Raw genomic sequence first — 16,735 nt, 5'->3', positions numbered from 1 at the left:
CGACCTAGCATTTCTAGTGCTAGGACTTGAGCCTACCGAGAGCCCAAGTCAGTAAACGTGTTGAAGAATACCCATGCAGCACTGTGTGCACTCTGATGAGTTGTGACAACACACGTTTCCATCACAAGGCAGGTGATCAGGGTTACAAGGGAGGGATGTTTCAGTGTCCTCAGTGGTGACTCAGTATATGAAAAAGGCAGTTTATTTTGTTCTTAAAACCTCAGGTTTGATTTATGTAAATATACTATTAAAAACCTGATTGCTCCTTGAGCTTTTTAAAAATCTGTTTTTTGGGGTGCCTGGATGGCTCAGTCAGTTAATTGTCTGACTTGAGCTCAGGTCATGATCTCACGGTTCTTGAGTTCAAGCCCCACATCAGGCTCTGTGCTGACACCTCAGAGCCTGAAGCCTGTTTCGGATTCTGTCTCCCTCTCTCTCTGCCCTTCCCCGATTTGCACTCTGTCTCTCCCTCTCTCAAAAATAAACATTTAAAAAATAAAAATTAAATATTTTTAACTGTGGTGAAATACAGATAACATGAAATTTACCATCATAATCATGTTTTAAATTTTTTAATGTTTATTTATCTTAGAAAGAGAGAGAGAGAGAGCGCACGCACACACATGAGAGAGGTGCAGAGAGAGAGGGAGACACAGAATCCGAAACAGGTTCCAGGCTCTGAGTTGTCAGCACAGAGCCTGATGTGGGGCTCAAACTCATGAAGTGTGTGATCATGATCTGAGCTGAAGTCAGATGCTAAACCAGCTGTGCCCCCCAGGTGCCCCACCATCGTAACCATTTTTAAGACTACAGTTCAATGCTCTTAGTACCTTCACATTGTTATACAACAGTGGTGATCATTGTCCATCCATTGAACTCTTGTCATCTTGCAAAACTGAAACTCTATTCCTACTAAACATAAACTCTGTAGTCCCCTCTCCCTCTAGCCTTTTACAGCCACCATTCTATTTTCTGCCCCTGTGAATGTGATTACTCTAGGTACCTCATGTAAGCGAAATCACAACATAGTTTTCATTTTGTCACTGGCTTATTTCACTCAGAATAATGTCCACAGGGTTCATCTGTCCTGGAGAATGTGTCAGAATTCCCTACTTTTTTAGGTCTGAATGGTATTCTATAGGGTGTGTTTTGTTTGTTCGTCATCTGTTATGGACACTTCGGTTGCATCCACCTTTTGGCTCTTGTGATTAATGCTGCTGTGAACCTGCATGCACAGATACTTCTTCAAGTCCTCGCTTTCAGCTCCTTAGGGTATATTCCTTGAACCTTTAAGTCCAACTTACAAATATCTCTAATCTATTAATAAATCGAGCAGTTTTTAGTCATCACTTTAAAAGGCCTTTAAATAATATTTGGTTCCAGTGTAATACATAGTTAATGAAACACCTCCGTATCTGTTAAACTGCTTTTTTATATTAAATGCACATAATTTTAAGTATTTCAATTGTGCACCTTAAAATTAAAAACCTTTGCAAGCACTCAAGTAACTCTTATAAAGCTAATTAAAAAGTAAATGTATAAATACTCACACTTATAAATTTATAATGTAAGGTATAAAATTATAATATAAATATGTTAATATATAAATATATATTATATAAATGTAGACTTATAAGTTCACTTAAGTTCACTTAAAATGATCCAATCCAGGGGCGCCTGGGTGGCTTAGTGGGTTAAGCGTCCGACTTTCGCTTAGGTCATGATCTCGCGGTTCGTGGGTTCGAGCCCCGCGTCGGGCCCTGTGCTGACTGCCAGCTCAGAGCCTGGAGCCTGTTTCAGTCTGTGACTCCCTCTCTCTCTGACCCTCCCCTGCTCACGCTGTCTCTCTCTCTCCTACAAATAAATAAAACATTAAAAAAAATAAAATAAAATAAAATAAAATGATCCAATCCTGTATATAAGCATAGGCACATTTTAAGTTTAAAAAACCATCATTCTAGGGGACATTTGGTGGATCAGTGGATTAAGCGTCTGACTTTCATTCAGGTCATGATCTCGTGGTTTGTGAGTTCGAGCCTCACATCAGTCTCTGTGGTGACAGCTCAGAACCTGGAACCTGCTTCGGATTTTGTGTCATCCTCTCTCTCTGCCCCTCCCCTGCTCATGCTCTGTCTCTCTCTGTGATTTAAAAAACGTCATTCTAAATAAGTCACTTCATTACTTTACGTTGTGGTTACAAGGCAGTCTGATGGTCTGAGACAAAAGCTGTTAAACATTACAGGTATGTAATTTTTGGACAGAGTCCATAAAGCAAAAATATTAATTGAATGGCTTTGATTTTCTTAAACATTTCTGTATTTAATTCTAAAATTTTCTGAGGCTGATGGATGCCTTTCCCTCCAGGAAATCCATTATTATCTCAGTTGCTTGAGTTTATTTAAGTCTGAATATTTGATGAGCATGAAGTCTGTATCTGCAGACATTCAGGACAAGTTTTATTGAAACTAAGGAAACTGCTGTATCATCCCCTATAAGCTGTGGAGTTGCCTTTCCTGCATGTTCCAGTTGTATTTACTATCAAAGATTTTAGCTGGTGCAGTGACTAGGTTCTCAATTAATAGGGTGCACTAAAAACACTATTTATAATTGCTATGTCAGAAACTTCATTACTGAAAGGATATAGTCCCACACATGATCGTTAGACCAGTTACGCACAGTCCATGCTTCTTAGTTATACTCTTTCATATCTGTAACTCCCACAGAGTGTGACCACTTGACCACACATTGCATTACTTTGGTTCCTGAGAGTGGAAATGCCTTCTTGCCTAACTCTAAATAATGTGCAACTTGATGGGAACTCCCACATATTTTCATATACTTTCTAGGATCGTACAATTTTTTGTATTCTAAAGTGGGAACGGATGGAATTCTGGACATCTTATGCTGTTGTTGAACTAGGAGTTACAGTAGGAAGGTCTCTAAGAGGGCCATCGGTCACACAACTCCAGGGGGTGACATTTACGATATGTGCGGTATCTTCCCCAAGGCGTGCAGTGTGCAGCGCTGCTGCATTCTCCTGGCAGTTAAGTGAATGATACTATAGCCACACAGGCAGCTGATGTGTTGTTGTCACTGTGACTATTTTCCCTTCATGTGAAGCCTCATGGAGACACCTAGTCCATTGATCTTCCTGCTTTTTTCTGTTTAATTTATTAGTCCTCCTTTTTCCCATTTCCTGTTTCATCTAGCACAGATCTCATGGTTTGTTATTGTAAAGTATGTGTAACAATACCCTCAACTCCTTTGTCATTCTGATTTTTTTCATATCTGAGAGACAAAACCCTAATCCTTATGAACCCAGCTTCTGAGTGAGCCCCTCAGCTGCGTAAGGATGCTGGGGAAGGTCCCAGATAGGCAGATTTGTCCCTATATCAGGACATCCTGTGCATCTGCTATAGAGAAACCCTGGGACCCCGGCTGTCACCTGGGAGCCTGCTGGGTTCTCACGTCAACTTCCCTTTCCTGGTGGCTGCACTATATCTCAGCCCCAAATATCTGAGTCCCCAGCTGACCCCCACCTCCTGTTTCACAAAGAAAATAGAAGGTGTGGGAAAGGACATTGTTGCTTTTCCCTTGACTCTATAAATATGCCTACATCTCTGTGCATCCTGCCCTTTTTTTTCAAGCTACAAGAGAAGTGCTTTCCTTCTCTTAAGGATAACCCCTTCACACATTCTGGTGTCACCATCAGGCTGACTCCTCAGGGATCTTATACTAGAAATTATTATTCTCTTTGGTAATCATAAGTCCTCCCTTTCAACTGGGTCTTTCCCAATGGCTTTCAGAAATGTTTCTCTTCCATAAAACAAAGCACAAATATAAAATGGAAAAATAAGCAAAAAAACTAAATGACAGCAACAAAAAATCCTTCTCCCTCAATTCCAGATCCTTCACCAGACCTGATTCTTTCTGTTTTTGCCTTCTGGAGACCTCTTCAAAGGTTGTCTAGTTGTTTGTACAATACTGCTCAATTTGGTTATCTAACACTGGTTAGCATCTTAAGAAGACTTGTGAAATTATATCAAAATTCTCAAATATATTCATTTGTACTTATTTCTAGTAGAATGGTAACATAGGCTATCATAAGATAGAAGATAGAAAATATTAGCAAGGATGTGGAGGGATTAGAACCCTCATTTATTACTAATAGGAATATTAAAGGGTGAAACTATTTTGGGAAAATATTTTGGCAGCTTCTTAAGAGGTTAAACATAAATTCACCATACAACCGAGCAGATAACTGATTGGTTAGCAGATGTGGTATATCCATATAGTGGAATGCTATTCAGCAATAAAAAAGGGATCGAAACGCTAGGAACCATACTATCTCATAGATGTCCCTCAAGAACATCATGCTAAGTGAAAGAAGACAGGCAGAAAAGACCACATATTCTATGATTCCACTGAGGTGAATTGTCCAGAAGAACCAAATTTATAGTGACAGGACTGTGGTTGACTGAGACTGGAAATGGGCATAAAGGCATCTTTTGGGGCAGTGCAAATATTCTAAAATCAGATTTTACTGATGGCTGCACAATTCAATAAATTTACTAAAAGTTACTGATTTGTACATTTAAGGTAGGTGAATTTATGTTACATGCATGAAACCTTAATGAAGTTGTTTGAAAAAAAAAAGTGAGCAGCCAGTTTTTGATGAAGTTTCTCATTGCATCAGTTGCTTAATGTGAATAAAAGTGAAATTTGGGAAAAAAATAAGTAAGGATGCTGTATAGTACTTAGATGTAAGAAAATCAAAAAAGCAGTATTTGTGTTTCACAAGCTAATTTTTAAAAGCATTTTCTTGGTCATACAGTAATGAGGAAAATACCTGCTTCTAACCCACTGGCTCCAGCACACCTTAAGTGCTAAGCAGTTCTTTCCTTTTAATCTTTGTTAATGCACTGTGTGGATGTCCCTGACTATGAATGGGTAATGTGGTATACAGTAATAGTTAGCCCCTGGTGAAAACTTGATGACAAAAATGCATAGTCAGTAACATTAAATTCTTTTAGGGATGCCTGGGTGGCTCAGTTGGTTAAGCGGCCAACTTCGGCTCAGGTCGTGATCTCGCAGTTCGTGAGTTCGAGCCCTGCATCGGGCTCTGTGCTGACAGCTCAGAGCCTGGAGCTTGCTTTGGATTCTGTGACTCCTTCTCTCTTTGCCTTCCCTGCTCATACTCTGTCTTTTTGTCTCTCAAAAATAAAAAAATAAATGTTAAAAAAAATCTTAAAAAAAATTCTTTTTAGAACTCTTTGATTGCAGTGAAAATGGTAGCCAAGTTTGGGACAGAATGTTTTACTTAATCTGAGCAAGAACTCTGTATCCCTTTTCAAGAGATAATATTTGTTCATATTTTACAAGTTAGTAATTCTTGAATAATTAGGTAACATGGTAATTTTAAAATTTATTTACATATTTATTTTAATGGTTTATTTATTTATTTATTAAATAGTTTATTGTCAAGTTGGTTTCCATATAACACCCAGTGCTCATCCCCACAAGTGCCCTCCTCCATGCCCATCACCCCCCTTCCCCTCTCCCCCACCCCCATCAGCCCTCAGTTTGTTGGAAAGAGCCTAAGTGTCCACCAACTGACAAATGGATCAAGAAGAGGTGGTTTATCTATACAATGGAATATTACATGGCAATGAGAAACAATGAAATCTGGCCATGTGTAGCAACATGGATGGACCTTGAGGGTGTTATGCTGAGCGAAATAAGTCAGGCACAGAAGGACAGATACCATATGTTTGCATGTACAGGAGGATAAGAGGAACTTAACAGAGGACCATGTAGGAGAAGAAGGGGAAAAATAGTGAGGGAGAGGGAGGGAGGCAAACCATGTTTTATTTATTTTTAAGAGAGAGGGGTAGAGACAGCGTGAGCAGGGGAGGGTCAGAGAGAGAGGAAGACACAGAATCTGAAGCAGGCTCCAGGCTCTGAGCTAGCTGTCAGCACAGAGTCCTATGCAGGGCTTGAACCCACAAACCGTGAGATCATGACCTGAGCTGAAGTTGGACGTTTAACCGACTGAGCCACCCAGGTGCCCCTAAAATTTATTTTTTTTAATATTTATTTATTTATTTTGAGAGAGAGAGTAAGAGAAGGGGAGTAGCTGAGAGAGAGAGCCCCATGCAGGCTCTGCATTGTTAGCACAGAGCCCAACACAGGGCTAGATCTCACGAACTGTGATATCATGACCTGCGCCGAAATCCAGAGTCGGACACTCAACCAACTGAGCCACCCAGGTGCCTCAGTAATTTTAAGTTTTAAACTAATCAGTTGCCAACCAGGAAGCAAAATGTAGTCCCATACAAAAATAGTTCTGCATAGTTTTTAAGTTGGTAAATACTGGGTAGGCAAAAGAAATAAGTTATGCTAGGCTCTTTTCCCAGGAAGGGAGATCTGGGGTTAGCTTCTTTAGAGCCTTCAACATGAAATGTCATTTCAGAGGATAAACAGCTCTCCTTGTCCAGATACTCTTCTTTTCCAAAAAGACCAGGCTGAGAGGACATAATTTTAAGAAGGTGTTGTAGTTAGGGGCGCTTGGGTGACTTGATCGGTTGAGCGTCTGACTTCAGCTCAGGTCATGATCTCACACTCTGTGACTTGGGGCCCTGCATCAGGCTCTGTGCTGACAGCTCAGAGCCTGGAGCCTGCTTTGGATTCTGTGTCTCCCTCTCTCTCTGCCCCTTCCCTGCTTATGCTCTGTCTCTCTCTTCCTCAAAAGGAATAAACATTCAGAAAAAAAATTTTTAAAAGAAGGTGTTTTAGTTAGAAGAAGGAACGAATTTCCTGACAATATGGTGTGCTTAAGGATGGGATTAAGAGAGAGGGTATTCAGGCTTCTCTCTGGGAATCCTAAAAGTATACAGAATGTCAACACAGGTATATGAGAGCAAGAAGCTACAGAAAAATGTGTTCTATATCCTTTGTGAAAAATAGACTTTTCCCCACTGGTTCAGAACTTGATTTAATTTATTGTGTCTAGTATTTAATTTAAAATGGCAAAATAATGTGTTGTATGAAGGACAATAGATAGGTTTAAAAAATTTACAACCTGGCAATTTGCGGTGTGGGAAGTGCGCTTTTTTATAAGGTTGACATAGCCACACGTATACTGCAACAATTGTCTTTTTCAAAAATCTGATTTGCAGCCAGGACATCTGTTGTTCTTATGTAAGGGATTAAAATGAGCTATTTTTGTTGAAGTTCAGCTGCAGAGTAACAGAGTGTTAATCCAGCTTGCAAAGAAAGTTACCTATTTTAGATTTTTTTCTTTATATTAAACTTAAAAATATGCTTTTCCTGTCTATGAGAAAGCCTTAATCTTTGTTAAAAAATAGAAGTTTTATGTGGTTTTAAGTCATATTTGTTTGTCATATGATAGCATTCAGATGATATCACAGTTTTTCTAGCTTAGCATTTTGAATCTTAAGTCATATCCAAGTTTGCTTTTTTTCCAGTACATTTTTCATAAAAATCTTAACAAGATTATTGACTCTTCTTCCTTTGAATGTGAGATTGTTTTGTTCTTGGAAGTCTGAAGTAAACTTGTTCAGACTTTCCCCTTCACATGAATTATGTCATTTGCATGAGGGTTTATCAGGAAATCCTGAATATTATCTTACATTCCCAAGAGTTAATAAGCTGTATTCATACAGTCTCTGTGAAAGGAGGGAAAAAACCTTTTTTCACATATTTCTGTTGTAATTTTATAACAAATGTGAATTATTTCATTAGTCTTCAGGAACTCACTTTTCTCTGATTTCCTGTGTCTCTGCAAAGAGCAACAGCAGCCCTCAAATTAAAAACTGTTTGGTTAATGATTCAGTTTCGCTTAAAAGAGTAAATACTCTTCATCTAAAATGTTCCTTGAGGTGAATTATGAAAGAAAGTGGCGTAGAGTTAGAATGCCTTGCTTTCAAGTTGCCTGTAGTCTAGATCAGTGTTTCTTAAACTTGAAGATGTAGCTGAATCTCCTGAGTGTTTTGTGGACATGTAGATTCGAGTTCAGTGAATCGAGGCTGGGGCCTGAGTCCACATGTCTAACCACCTCCCGTGTGGTACATGTTGCTGGTCCATGGGCCACACCTTGAGATGCAGCAGTCCCAATTGGTCATCCTTAATATGCATAGAAGTCTGCCGGGAAATGATCTGTGGCATGCATTTGCTAATGCTTTTATCATGATCATAACAGAGCTAAACAATGGTATAGTCATCATTTAGAGAACAGAGGTTGTATATATTAACTTACCTAGAAAGAATCCATGACTATTTGCCTTATTAGTACAGTGTTCTTAGCTGAACTGCACATAGAACTAAACAGACTGACATGGAAACAAACATCAAATTGTTAGAACTTAATGTTTATAGAAAAGCCAGACTGTTCAAATATGTCTCTGATATGTAAGGATGTGTCATTATTGATTCTCTTCTGATACTCTGACCTCATGTCCACCCAGTCAGGAAAGTAAATCTTTGCGAGGTGAAAAGGAGTCATTAAAGCAGGTGCCATCAGCGTGCAGGTGAAGAATGTCAGTGAGTGAAGAGTATCAGGATGAGTGGCTGGAGCTCACTGTCCTGAAGAAGGACACACTTCACTCTCCCACTGCCATGTAGCACGGCAGGCCTAGCATGGCCAGATCTTCCAACTTTTCAAGAAAAGCCAGAAATAGAAATTTCATGTGAAATTTCCCAATTTAAAAATGTTGGCTAGTAATTTAAATTCTTTCAGAGCGTTATGCAGGCCAAGAAAGCACATCTGTGGCCCAGACACAGCCCTTGAGTTACCCGTTTACGGTGTCTAGTGTAAGATACATTGAAGTCTCCTAATGCACTCCTCATGATCGAAAAATTAGGAATTTTCAAAATGAAACTTTCCAGGCTTTTGTCTTTAGACACTTGAGTCAGAAGTAATAGCCTCTGTTTTATGTATTTGGAGCTACTGGTGTAAGATTCACGTATGGTCATAAAACCTATCTTTCCATCTTCTTTCACATTCCAGATTACAGGACAGGCCCTTGTTTCACTCAGGTCAACAACCAGATGTGCCAAGGGCAGCTGACAGGCATCGTCTGCACCAAGACCCTATGCTGTGCCACCATTGGACGGGCCTGGGGCCACCCCTGTGAGATGTGTCCTGCCCAGCCTCAGCCCTGCCGACGGGGCTTTATCCCCAACATCCGCACCGGAGCTTGCCAAGGTGAGTTCACTGTCTTCTTGTTTGCCCAGGCCCCCGTGTGCATCTCCTTTTACTGCACTCCCAATGCTCCATCTGCTACTAATACCTAATGCCCTTCAACCTCCCCCCATTCCCAAGAGGGGTGTCATCAGCAAGCCTGACTAGAGATGACTTTTTGTCAGCCACCTAATGGATCATTATTTTTCAACTCTTAACATAAATGGAGAAGAGAGGAGATAATATGAAAAATTTGGGAAAATAAAAAAAAAACAGATTAAAATATCTCATATAGTCAGAGAAACCATGCCCATGTCTTCATCCAGTTGACACTAAATGCTCCTTTTTACAACCCCTCAAAGTATACCCACATAAATACCCTGGAAAAACAGTCTTCCTTGTATTCTCATTCAAGATATTGGAATCTGGGTTTAGGTAACAGGGAGAATAGTATCTTTAGAGGCCAAGTGTGATCCCTGTCAGTGAATGCAGTTAAGAGTTTATAATTCAAGGTGGTTACAATCTGGTCCCCAGGCAGTCTTCCCCTGCCACATCGTGGTAAATATTTTCTATGTTAGGGCTAGACTGGGACCCTGAGGATGCTACAACAGTAGACTCCAACCGAAGTAGCCAAAGATTATTACGTTGGTACTGGATAACTATTTTAATTAATTTTCAGCCAACACACTTCTTACCCTTTTGTTTTTGTTTTTTTTGCCACTTCTCTGATATCATATGTATATTAAACCCATTTTTAGAGTTTGGAAATAGCTCTGTAATGAGTTCTCAACTGGCAGAAAGATCACAGGAAAATGGAAAATGACTTTCATTCAGAGAAATGATATTACTCATATATGAGACATGAGGAGCTGGGTTTATTTGTTATAATGAAATCATATACAAGGTTAGATTCCTGAAGTCTTTCAAACTGATGTTAATGACCAGCGTCACAGGCACAGATGTTACATGCCCAACGCCTGTAAATGACGTATTGGGGAAAGCCAGTCCGGTATCCCCAAACCCAAGTGAGAATTGTAGTTTGGGAAGCCTGCCTGTACCTTTAGTTCACTGAACAATAATCATTTAGGCGCTCTGCATAATTTGCTATAAACATGTCGCTGACAGTGGCCTCTAAAGATTTGGGATAGTATTGTAGTTTCATAAAAGTTAATGTGAAAAACTGGTCTCTTTCAGAACTCTTCTAATCACAACTATAGGGGTCCCCAAGGGATGAACTGGCAACTCAATGGATTAGCCACTTTTTCCTGAATTGCATATAAAAGCAGTGTCCGCTGTTAGTGTTTTGGGTCTTTTATTTTTTTAATTAAAAAAAATGCTTATTCATTTTTGAGAGAGAGAGAGAGAGAGAAACAGAGGAGAGCAGGGGAGGGTCAGAGAGAGAGGAGACACAGAATCTGAAGCAGGCTCCAGGCTCTGAGCTGGCTATCAGCACAGAGCCTGATGCGGGGCTTGAACTCACAAGCGTGAGATCATGACTTGAGCCAAAGTTGGATGCTTAAGTGAGGAGCCACACAGGCGCCCCCTGTTTTTGTCTCTGTACTTACCACAGGTCAGACCTAATATGGAAACTGTGGAAACGTTATTTTTAAGCCCTTGTTTTCTATGGATAATACAATTCTGTATCTTTGATATGACTTCCAGTCTTATTGTATAGAGTTTCAGATAAAGCAGCTGTATTTTCTATAGAAAATATACTATATAGTATTTATCATACTATATAGATTTCCTAGATTAGATATAAATTGCCATTAAATTTATATAATTTATATGGATTACTGTTAAGTAGAAAATACTATATAAATCTACTAGATTAATACTAGATTTACTAACATAATAGTTTCTGTTTATTCATTTGCACATTGCACTCTCCGATATACTTGCTTGTTTATTGTCTTCATTGCTTTTACTCTCCCCCAGCTAGAGTGTAAGATCCATTAGGTCATAAATCTGTTTTATTCATTAATGTCTCTGAGGCATCTGGAAGAGTGCCTAACATGTGGTAGATACTCAGTAACTATCTTTTGAATTAGTAAATGGGATTAAGATTAACATAGTTCCCAAAACCGCATTTCATGAAAATAGTCTAAGTTGGGAAAAACTCTTAACTTCAACCAAAACATCCCAATTACTCACTCTCATCTTTATCTGTATTTTTTTTTTTTAAGCCTATGTATTTTGTCAGAGAGGCCTAGTTTTTCTGAACACAGTTATTAAAATGTGTGATCTGATCTCAGATTTCCAAAATATCCTTTGGGATTTAGTAATGTCTGAAAGCTTATTTGTTTGATTTTGTTTATGCAGTGAAGATAAGTTTTCAGTTCCATTTGCCTAAAAATATAATGGACAAATACAGCAGCTGGAGCAAAATGAAACTTGCCACATGGTTAAAATATCTGGAAAAGCAAGTTTAAAAAGTTCTGCTTTATTTCAAAATCATGGCATAGTCAGAAGGTTCTCTGTTAAATACTAATCCTCAGTTTGGGCTATTTTAAGACTCTATCTTACATGTGATTTCATTTTCCCTTTAAATTCCTAGACTGTTTCCCAAATACATTGCCAAGTTGATTTGGAAGATACACAGCATGAAAAAAATAATGTGATAAAACATGATATGTACATGTCATACTTCTTAAAATAGTAGCTATCTTTTTGATAGGATATTTGAAAATTTTTCTAGAGTTAAAAACAAATTACAGATGCATAGTTGTTGACTGCAAATAGTTAATATTGGTCCTAAAATATGGGTCATTTTTAAATATGGGACATTTCTAAAGTTCTAAACATAATGTTATTCTGTAGTTGATGAAGTTAGTGAATTGTCTTATCTGTGGCTTCAGAGGACATGAAATATGATAATATAATATTCTGTTCATATATTAACAGTTCATATGATAAACTGTTCGTCATATAGTTCAGATGTAGATGTAGACTTCCATGAAATGTATATGGATTCCTATTAAAGAGAAAATACTAGATAGATCTACTGGAATAATATCAACTAGATTTACTAGGGTAATACTTTTTGTTTATTCTGCAGCACCTATCACTTTCTGATATACTTGGTTATTTATGGTCGTTGTTGCTTTAACTCTCCCCTAACTAGAGTGTAAGATCCATTATAAATTATATCCATTATAAATCTGTTTTTATGATGATACTTAAATTAAGTTGGTACTCAAATGAAAACTAAGATGATACTGAAAGAAAATTAAGCTGTGAAGAGACCAGTACACTTAAAAAAATTTTTTAGCTGTTACCATGTGACTTTGTGGACTTAAGTAAACAGTGTCAGAGGCGTGCATATTCCTAAGGTGCTACGTGCTCTGTCATAACGATTTGTGAGTCGTCGCGGGTTGAGAGCCATTTGTGTTCTCCTCTTATACCCAAGTCTTGTACTTTCTTCTTTTTATTAATACCCAAAGTTAACTAATACAGACCTTAACATTTAAGCTATCATAAAACAAATGAATTTGCTTAAAAAATGACGTTAAGCCCTTTTCCAAGAATATATACAAATTTTAAATATATCAAAAACTGCCACCTACATCTGTCATATTATTTTCTTATAGTTTCTTATTCTCTTTTAATCTTTACAGTCTTTATGAATCTACTCTAATTAAATGGATATTTCATTGAATTTTCATCCTTGATTTTGAGTCTTTTAGATTTTCAAATGAACAGGGTACATTTATAATTTTAAGAAATATACTAAAATTTGCATCGTTACTAATTTGTTATTTGGTTTTTAGGAATTAGCCTTTTAAACTATTCCATCCATTTCCCAAACTAAAAATAGAGCAGGAGAAATCTCCTCCTTAAATTCTGTCTTTTGCTCTGTCCTGGACAAGAGTATCAGACTGACATTGAGCCTCTGTTCTGTCTATGCGACATGAGAGGCGTGAGATCTCAAACATACATGACGGAGTCGGGACCCAGTTAGCACACAAGACAAAGACTTGAATAACGAAACAGCAGGGGCACCTGGGTGGCTCAGTCGGTTGGGTGTCCGGCTTCGGCTCAGGTCATGATCTCACAGTCTGTGGGTTCGAGCCCTGTCGGGCTCTGTGCTGACAGCTAGCTCAGAGTCTGGAGCCTGCTTCAGATTCTGTGTCTCCCTCTCTCTCTGACCCTCCCCTGCTCTCTCTCTCTCTCTCTCAGAAATAAATAAAACATTAAAAAAATAAAAAAACAAAACAAAAAAACCCAGCAGTACAGACCCTAGATCAGTACACACAGAACAAATGCTGATGCGTGTTCTTTTCAATTGTTCAGAAATAATTCTTTTACTCAGGATGCACATGAAAACTGTAGAAAAATTGAACTTCACCTGAACCCAAGCAGGCATGGTAGTTTGAGAAGAAGGTGCCCACAGTAAAAAGTTACTTCAAGGCCTTCTAGATAGCACAACATAGAGATTTGGTTCATTTGATTACTATAAACTATTAAAGACAAATTTATCTGGGCTGTCTACATTGAGCTACTTAACCAGACCATTATAAAGTTTAACTTTTGTTCAAACTGTGTGAAGACAAGCCATTCCTGTACAATCCATAAAATTTACTTAAAACATAATTGTAGAAACTCTTTTTTTTAATGGTGTATGTGGGGGTATGTGTGTGTGTTGTGTACTATATCTTACTGAAAGAGGATGTTACCTGAAAGACACATTGTATACAGCAAAGCTTCAATGAGTTAAGCTCAGGGCTATTCCTGCATACTTCGACACATACCTTTATAAACATGTATCTTAACAAAAGAAAATGTGACTTGAATGACGGTTTACAGTGTAGTTTCTTTTTTTTTTTTTTTCCTAATGTTTATTTATTTTTGTGAAAGAGATGGAGCGTGAGCAGGGAAGGGGCAGAGAGAGGGAGACACAGAATCCAAAGCAGGCTCCAGACTCTGAGCTGTCAGCACAGAGCCTGACACAGGGCTTGAACCCACAAACTGTGAGATCATGACCTGAGCTGAAGTTGGACGCTTAACCAACTGAGCCACGCAGGTGCCCCTAGACAGTTTAGTTTCAATGAGATGAGCTTTCAGCTATTCCCTTGTGATTTTACACATACATTTGCAAAGACTTATATCTTAATGACAGATGATGTTACTTGAAAGACAAATTACACACAGTGTAGTTTCATTAAGAACAGGCCCATTCCCATGCACTTACTCTTTTTTTTAGAGCTTGTATGTAAATTCCAGTTAGTTAACATACAGTGTCATATTAGTTTCAGGTGTGATTCAGCACTTTCATACAGTACCCGGTGCTCATCGTAACTCTTATTTAAAAAAGATAACTTTTTTAAAGTTAGGAGTTAAAGTCCTCCTAACTCAAAAACTAACAAGAAAACCTATAGTCCAAAACAAGATCTTCTAAAATAAAATTCTACTACCCCCAGTTGAAAGCAGCGATGAACACCACATGTAGCTGCCGGGAAGTCACTGAGACAGGAAGAGTCTTGTGAGCACTTAGTGCATCAGCATTCTGAAAGGCTCTTCAGAGGTTGTGGCTGTCCTCTTAGAGAGGCGGACACTGTGTGAGTGCGAGATCTACTGAAGACCCTCAGAGTAACAAAGAAATAGGGGAACAAGAGTCTTTGGAGACAAGCCATCTCTAGTAGCCTCTGCCCAGGAGCAGTCCCTGAGGAGGAGGAGGAGAAAGAAGGAGAGAGAGGAAGTGGGAACCACCAATGAGTCTCTTGGAGAGTCTGTGTCTGAAAGAGCAGAGTTGGGGGGGGTGTCACACCCCCACCTGAAAGTTGAAAAATTAATACCAAGGCAAAAAAAGTGGGGGAGAGTTTGGTGAGTAGATATCAGGAAATATTTCCTACAGAACTATCTTTCAAACCAACTAATATTTTCTTGGGTTCTTCCCATTCTTTTTTTTTTTTTATTTTTAATGTTTATTTAGTTTTGAGAGACAGAGACAGAGCATGAGAGGGGGAGGGGCAGAGAGAGATGGAGGGAGATACAGAAACTGAGGCAGTCTCCAGGCTCTGAGCTGTCAGCACAGAGCCCACCGTGGGGCTCGAATTCACGAAACATGAGATCATGACCTGAGCTGAAGTCAGGTGCTTAACTGACTGAGCCACCTAGGTGCCCCCATCCCCATTCTTATTTCAGTAGGAAATAGCCCCATTGAAAGATGAGTACCTACATGTAAAAACTGAAAAAAAAGTAGAAAAAACATAAGAAAAAGGGAGGTGAACATGATTCAAGGAAGAACTACCCAAATAAACACAACATTTATATCCTTCTTTCTTAGCCTAAGGAAATGAGAAGCAATATGGGCCTTCTATTAAAAGGTGCTCAAAATAGAGTTATAAGAGTTCAGTAAAGACAATCAGGGATAAAAAAAAAAAAAGTGGGTTAGTAGTACCCAGAAAAGAAACTGAAGAGGCATTTGAAAGTTTGCCTAATGGAAAGAAATACTTAGATAAATTTACATACATAAAACTGAAAAAAAATTGATGACAAGGTTAAGGTTAACGAATTCACAAATCATAATGTCAAGAACAGTAAATAAGCAATGATTATAAAGAATCTGATACTCGATGAAGTCAGACTAAAAGCTGAGAAAAGGAACTGAAAAATAAATCTTAGAGATGAAACAGAAGAATTTTCTAAAATACAGAAAGGCTATCAGTCTGTAGACTGGAAGGCAAAAACCCTCAATAAAAATAGAAGATAAATGGAACCCCTTGGCCTAATAAGATAGAATAAGCAAGTATTTTTTCAAAGGAAGTACCGCAACTGGTCTTGGACTTCTCTAGAGCAACTCATAGACCAGAAAATAGCATGGCAGTGTCTGCAGACTTGTGAGGTGATGACCTCTGTAGATTTGTTTATATGTAAATGAAATTACTTGAGTGTTTCTATGGAGTATATATAGAGGGACCAGTGTGGATGCAAAAAAAACCAGATAGAAGGTTGCTGCAGCGGTACAGGTGATACATGACAGAGGGTGAGACCAGAATAGAGACAGAGGGAAGACTGGAGGCGTATTTGGGAAGGAAGCACTTGGTACTGATGGAATCAAGTAAGACAAGTGGGAGGGAGATGGTGAATGTATGTCCTGCATCTCTGACTTTGACATCAGGATAAAGGATGATTACGTTTGTTGAGATGAGGAAGGTTTAGACAGAGAAGCATGCTCTGTTCTTTTTATTCAAAGTTCAGAGTTCTACAGGGAGTAACTTACTAATATTTGCTTGTTAGGATGATCACTTATTGAGCATTTGAATTTTTGTGAATACATGAATAGGTATTCTGGCTGATTCAAACTGTGTTGAATGATTGCCAAAATACTCCGTATTTCTCATATTCCAGGTACAGACACATCTATTCTTCAGTTGCTATTCTTAATGGCCAGCATTCATTTTTGCAGAAATACAAGTAGTGTGTGAATATCTATGGAGTATAGGAATAGGAACTTAAATTTAAAAAATGGGTCTCATTTAGTGACAAGCAAAGTTAGAAAAACATGTGCTATTAAAGGTATAGTAATAGCAA

General features: G+C 38.5%; 1 protein-coding gene across 1 annotated transcript in view; it reads left to right on the top strand.

Annotated features, from left to right (window-relative positions):
• The window catches only part of FBN2 (fibrillin 2), a 258,206-nt gene that overhangs the window by 63,550 nt on the left and 177,921 nt on the right, over window positions 1–16,735 (top strand). The window contains exon 6 of the mRNA XM_039236691.1: window positions 9,029–9,226. Coding sequence (XP_039092622.1) covers window positions 9,029–9,226 — 198 coding nt within the window. The remainder of the gene's footprint in view (window positions 1–9,028; window positions 9,227–16,735) is intronic.

The sequence above is a fragment of the Hyaena hyaena genome, unplaced genomic scaffold (assembly GCF_003009895.1).
Source record: "Hyaena hyaena isolate Hyena2069 unplaced genomic scaffold, ASM300989v1 scaffold_115, whole genome shotgun sequence".
Classification (NCBI taxonomy): Eukaryota; Metazoa; Chordata; class Mammalia; order Carnivora; family Hyaenidae; genus Hyaena; species Hyaena hyaena.
Note: the sequence above shows the minus strand (reverse complement) of the source record. Positions and strands in the feature narration are given on the sequence as shown.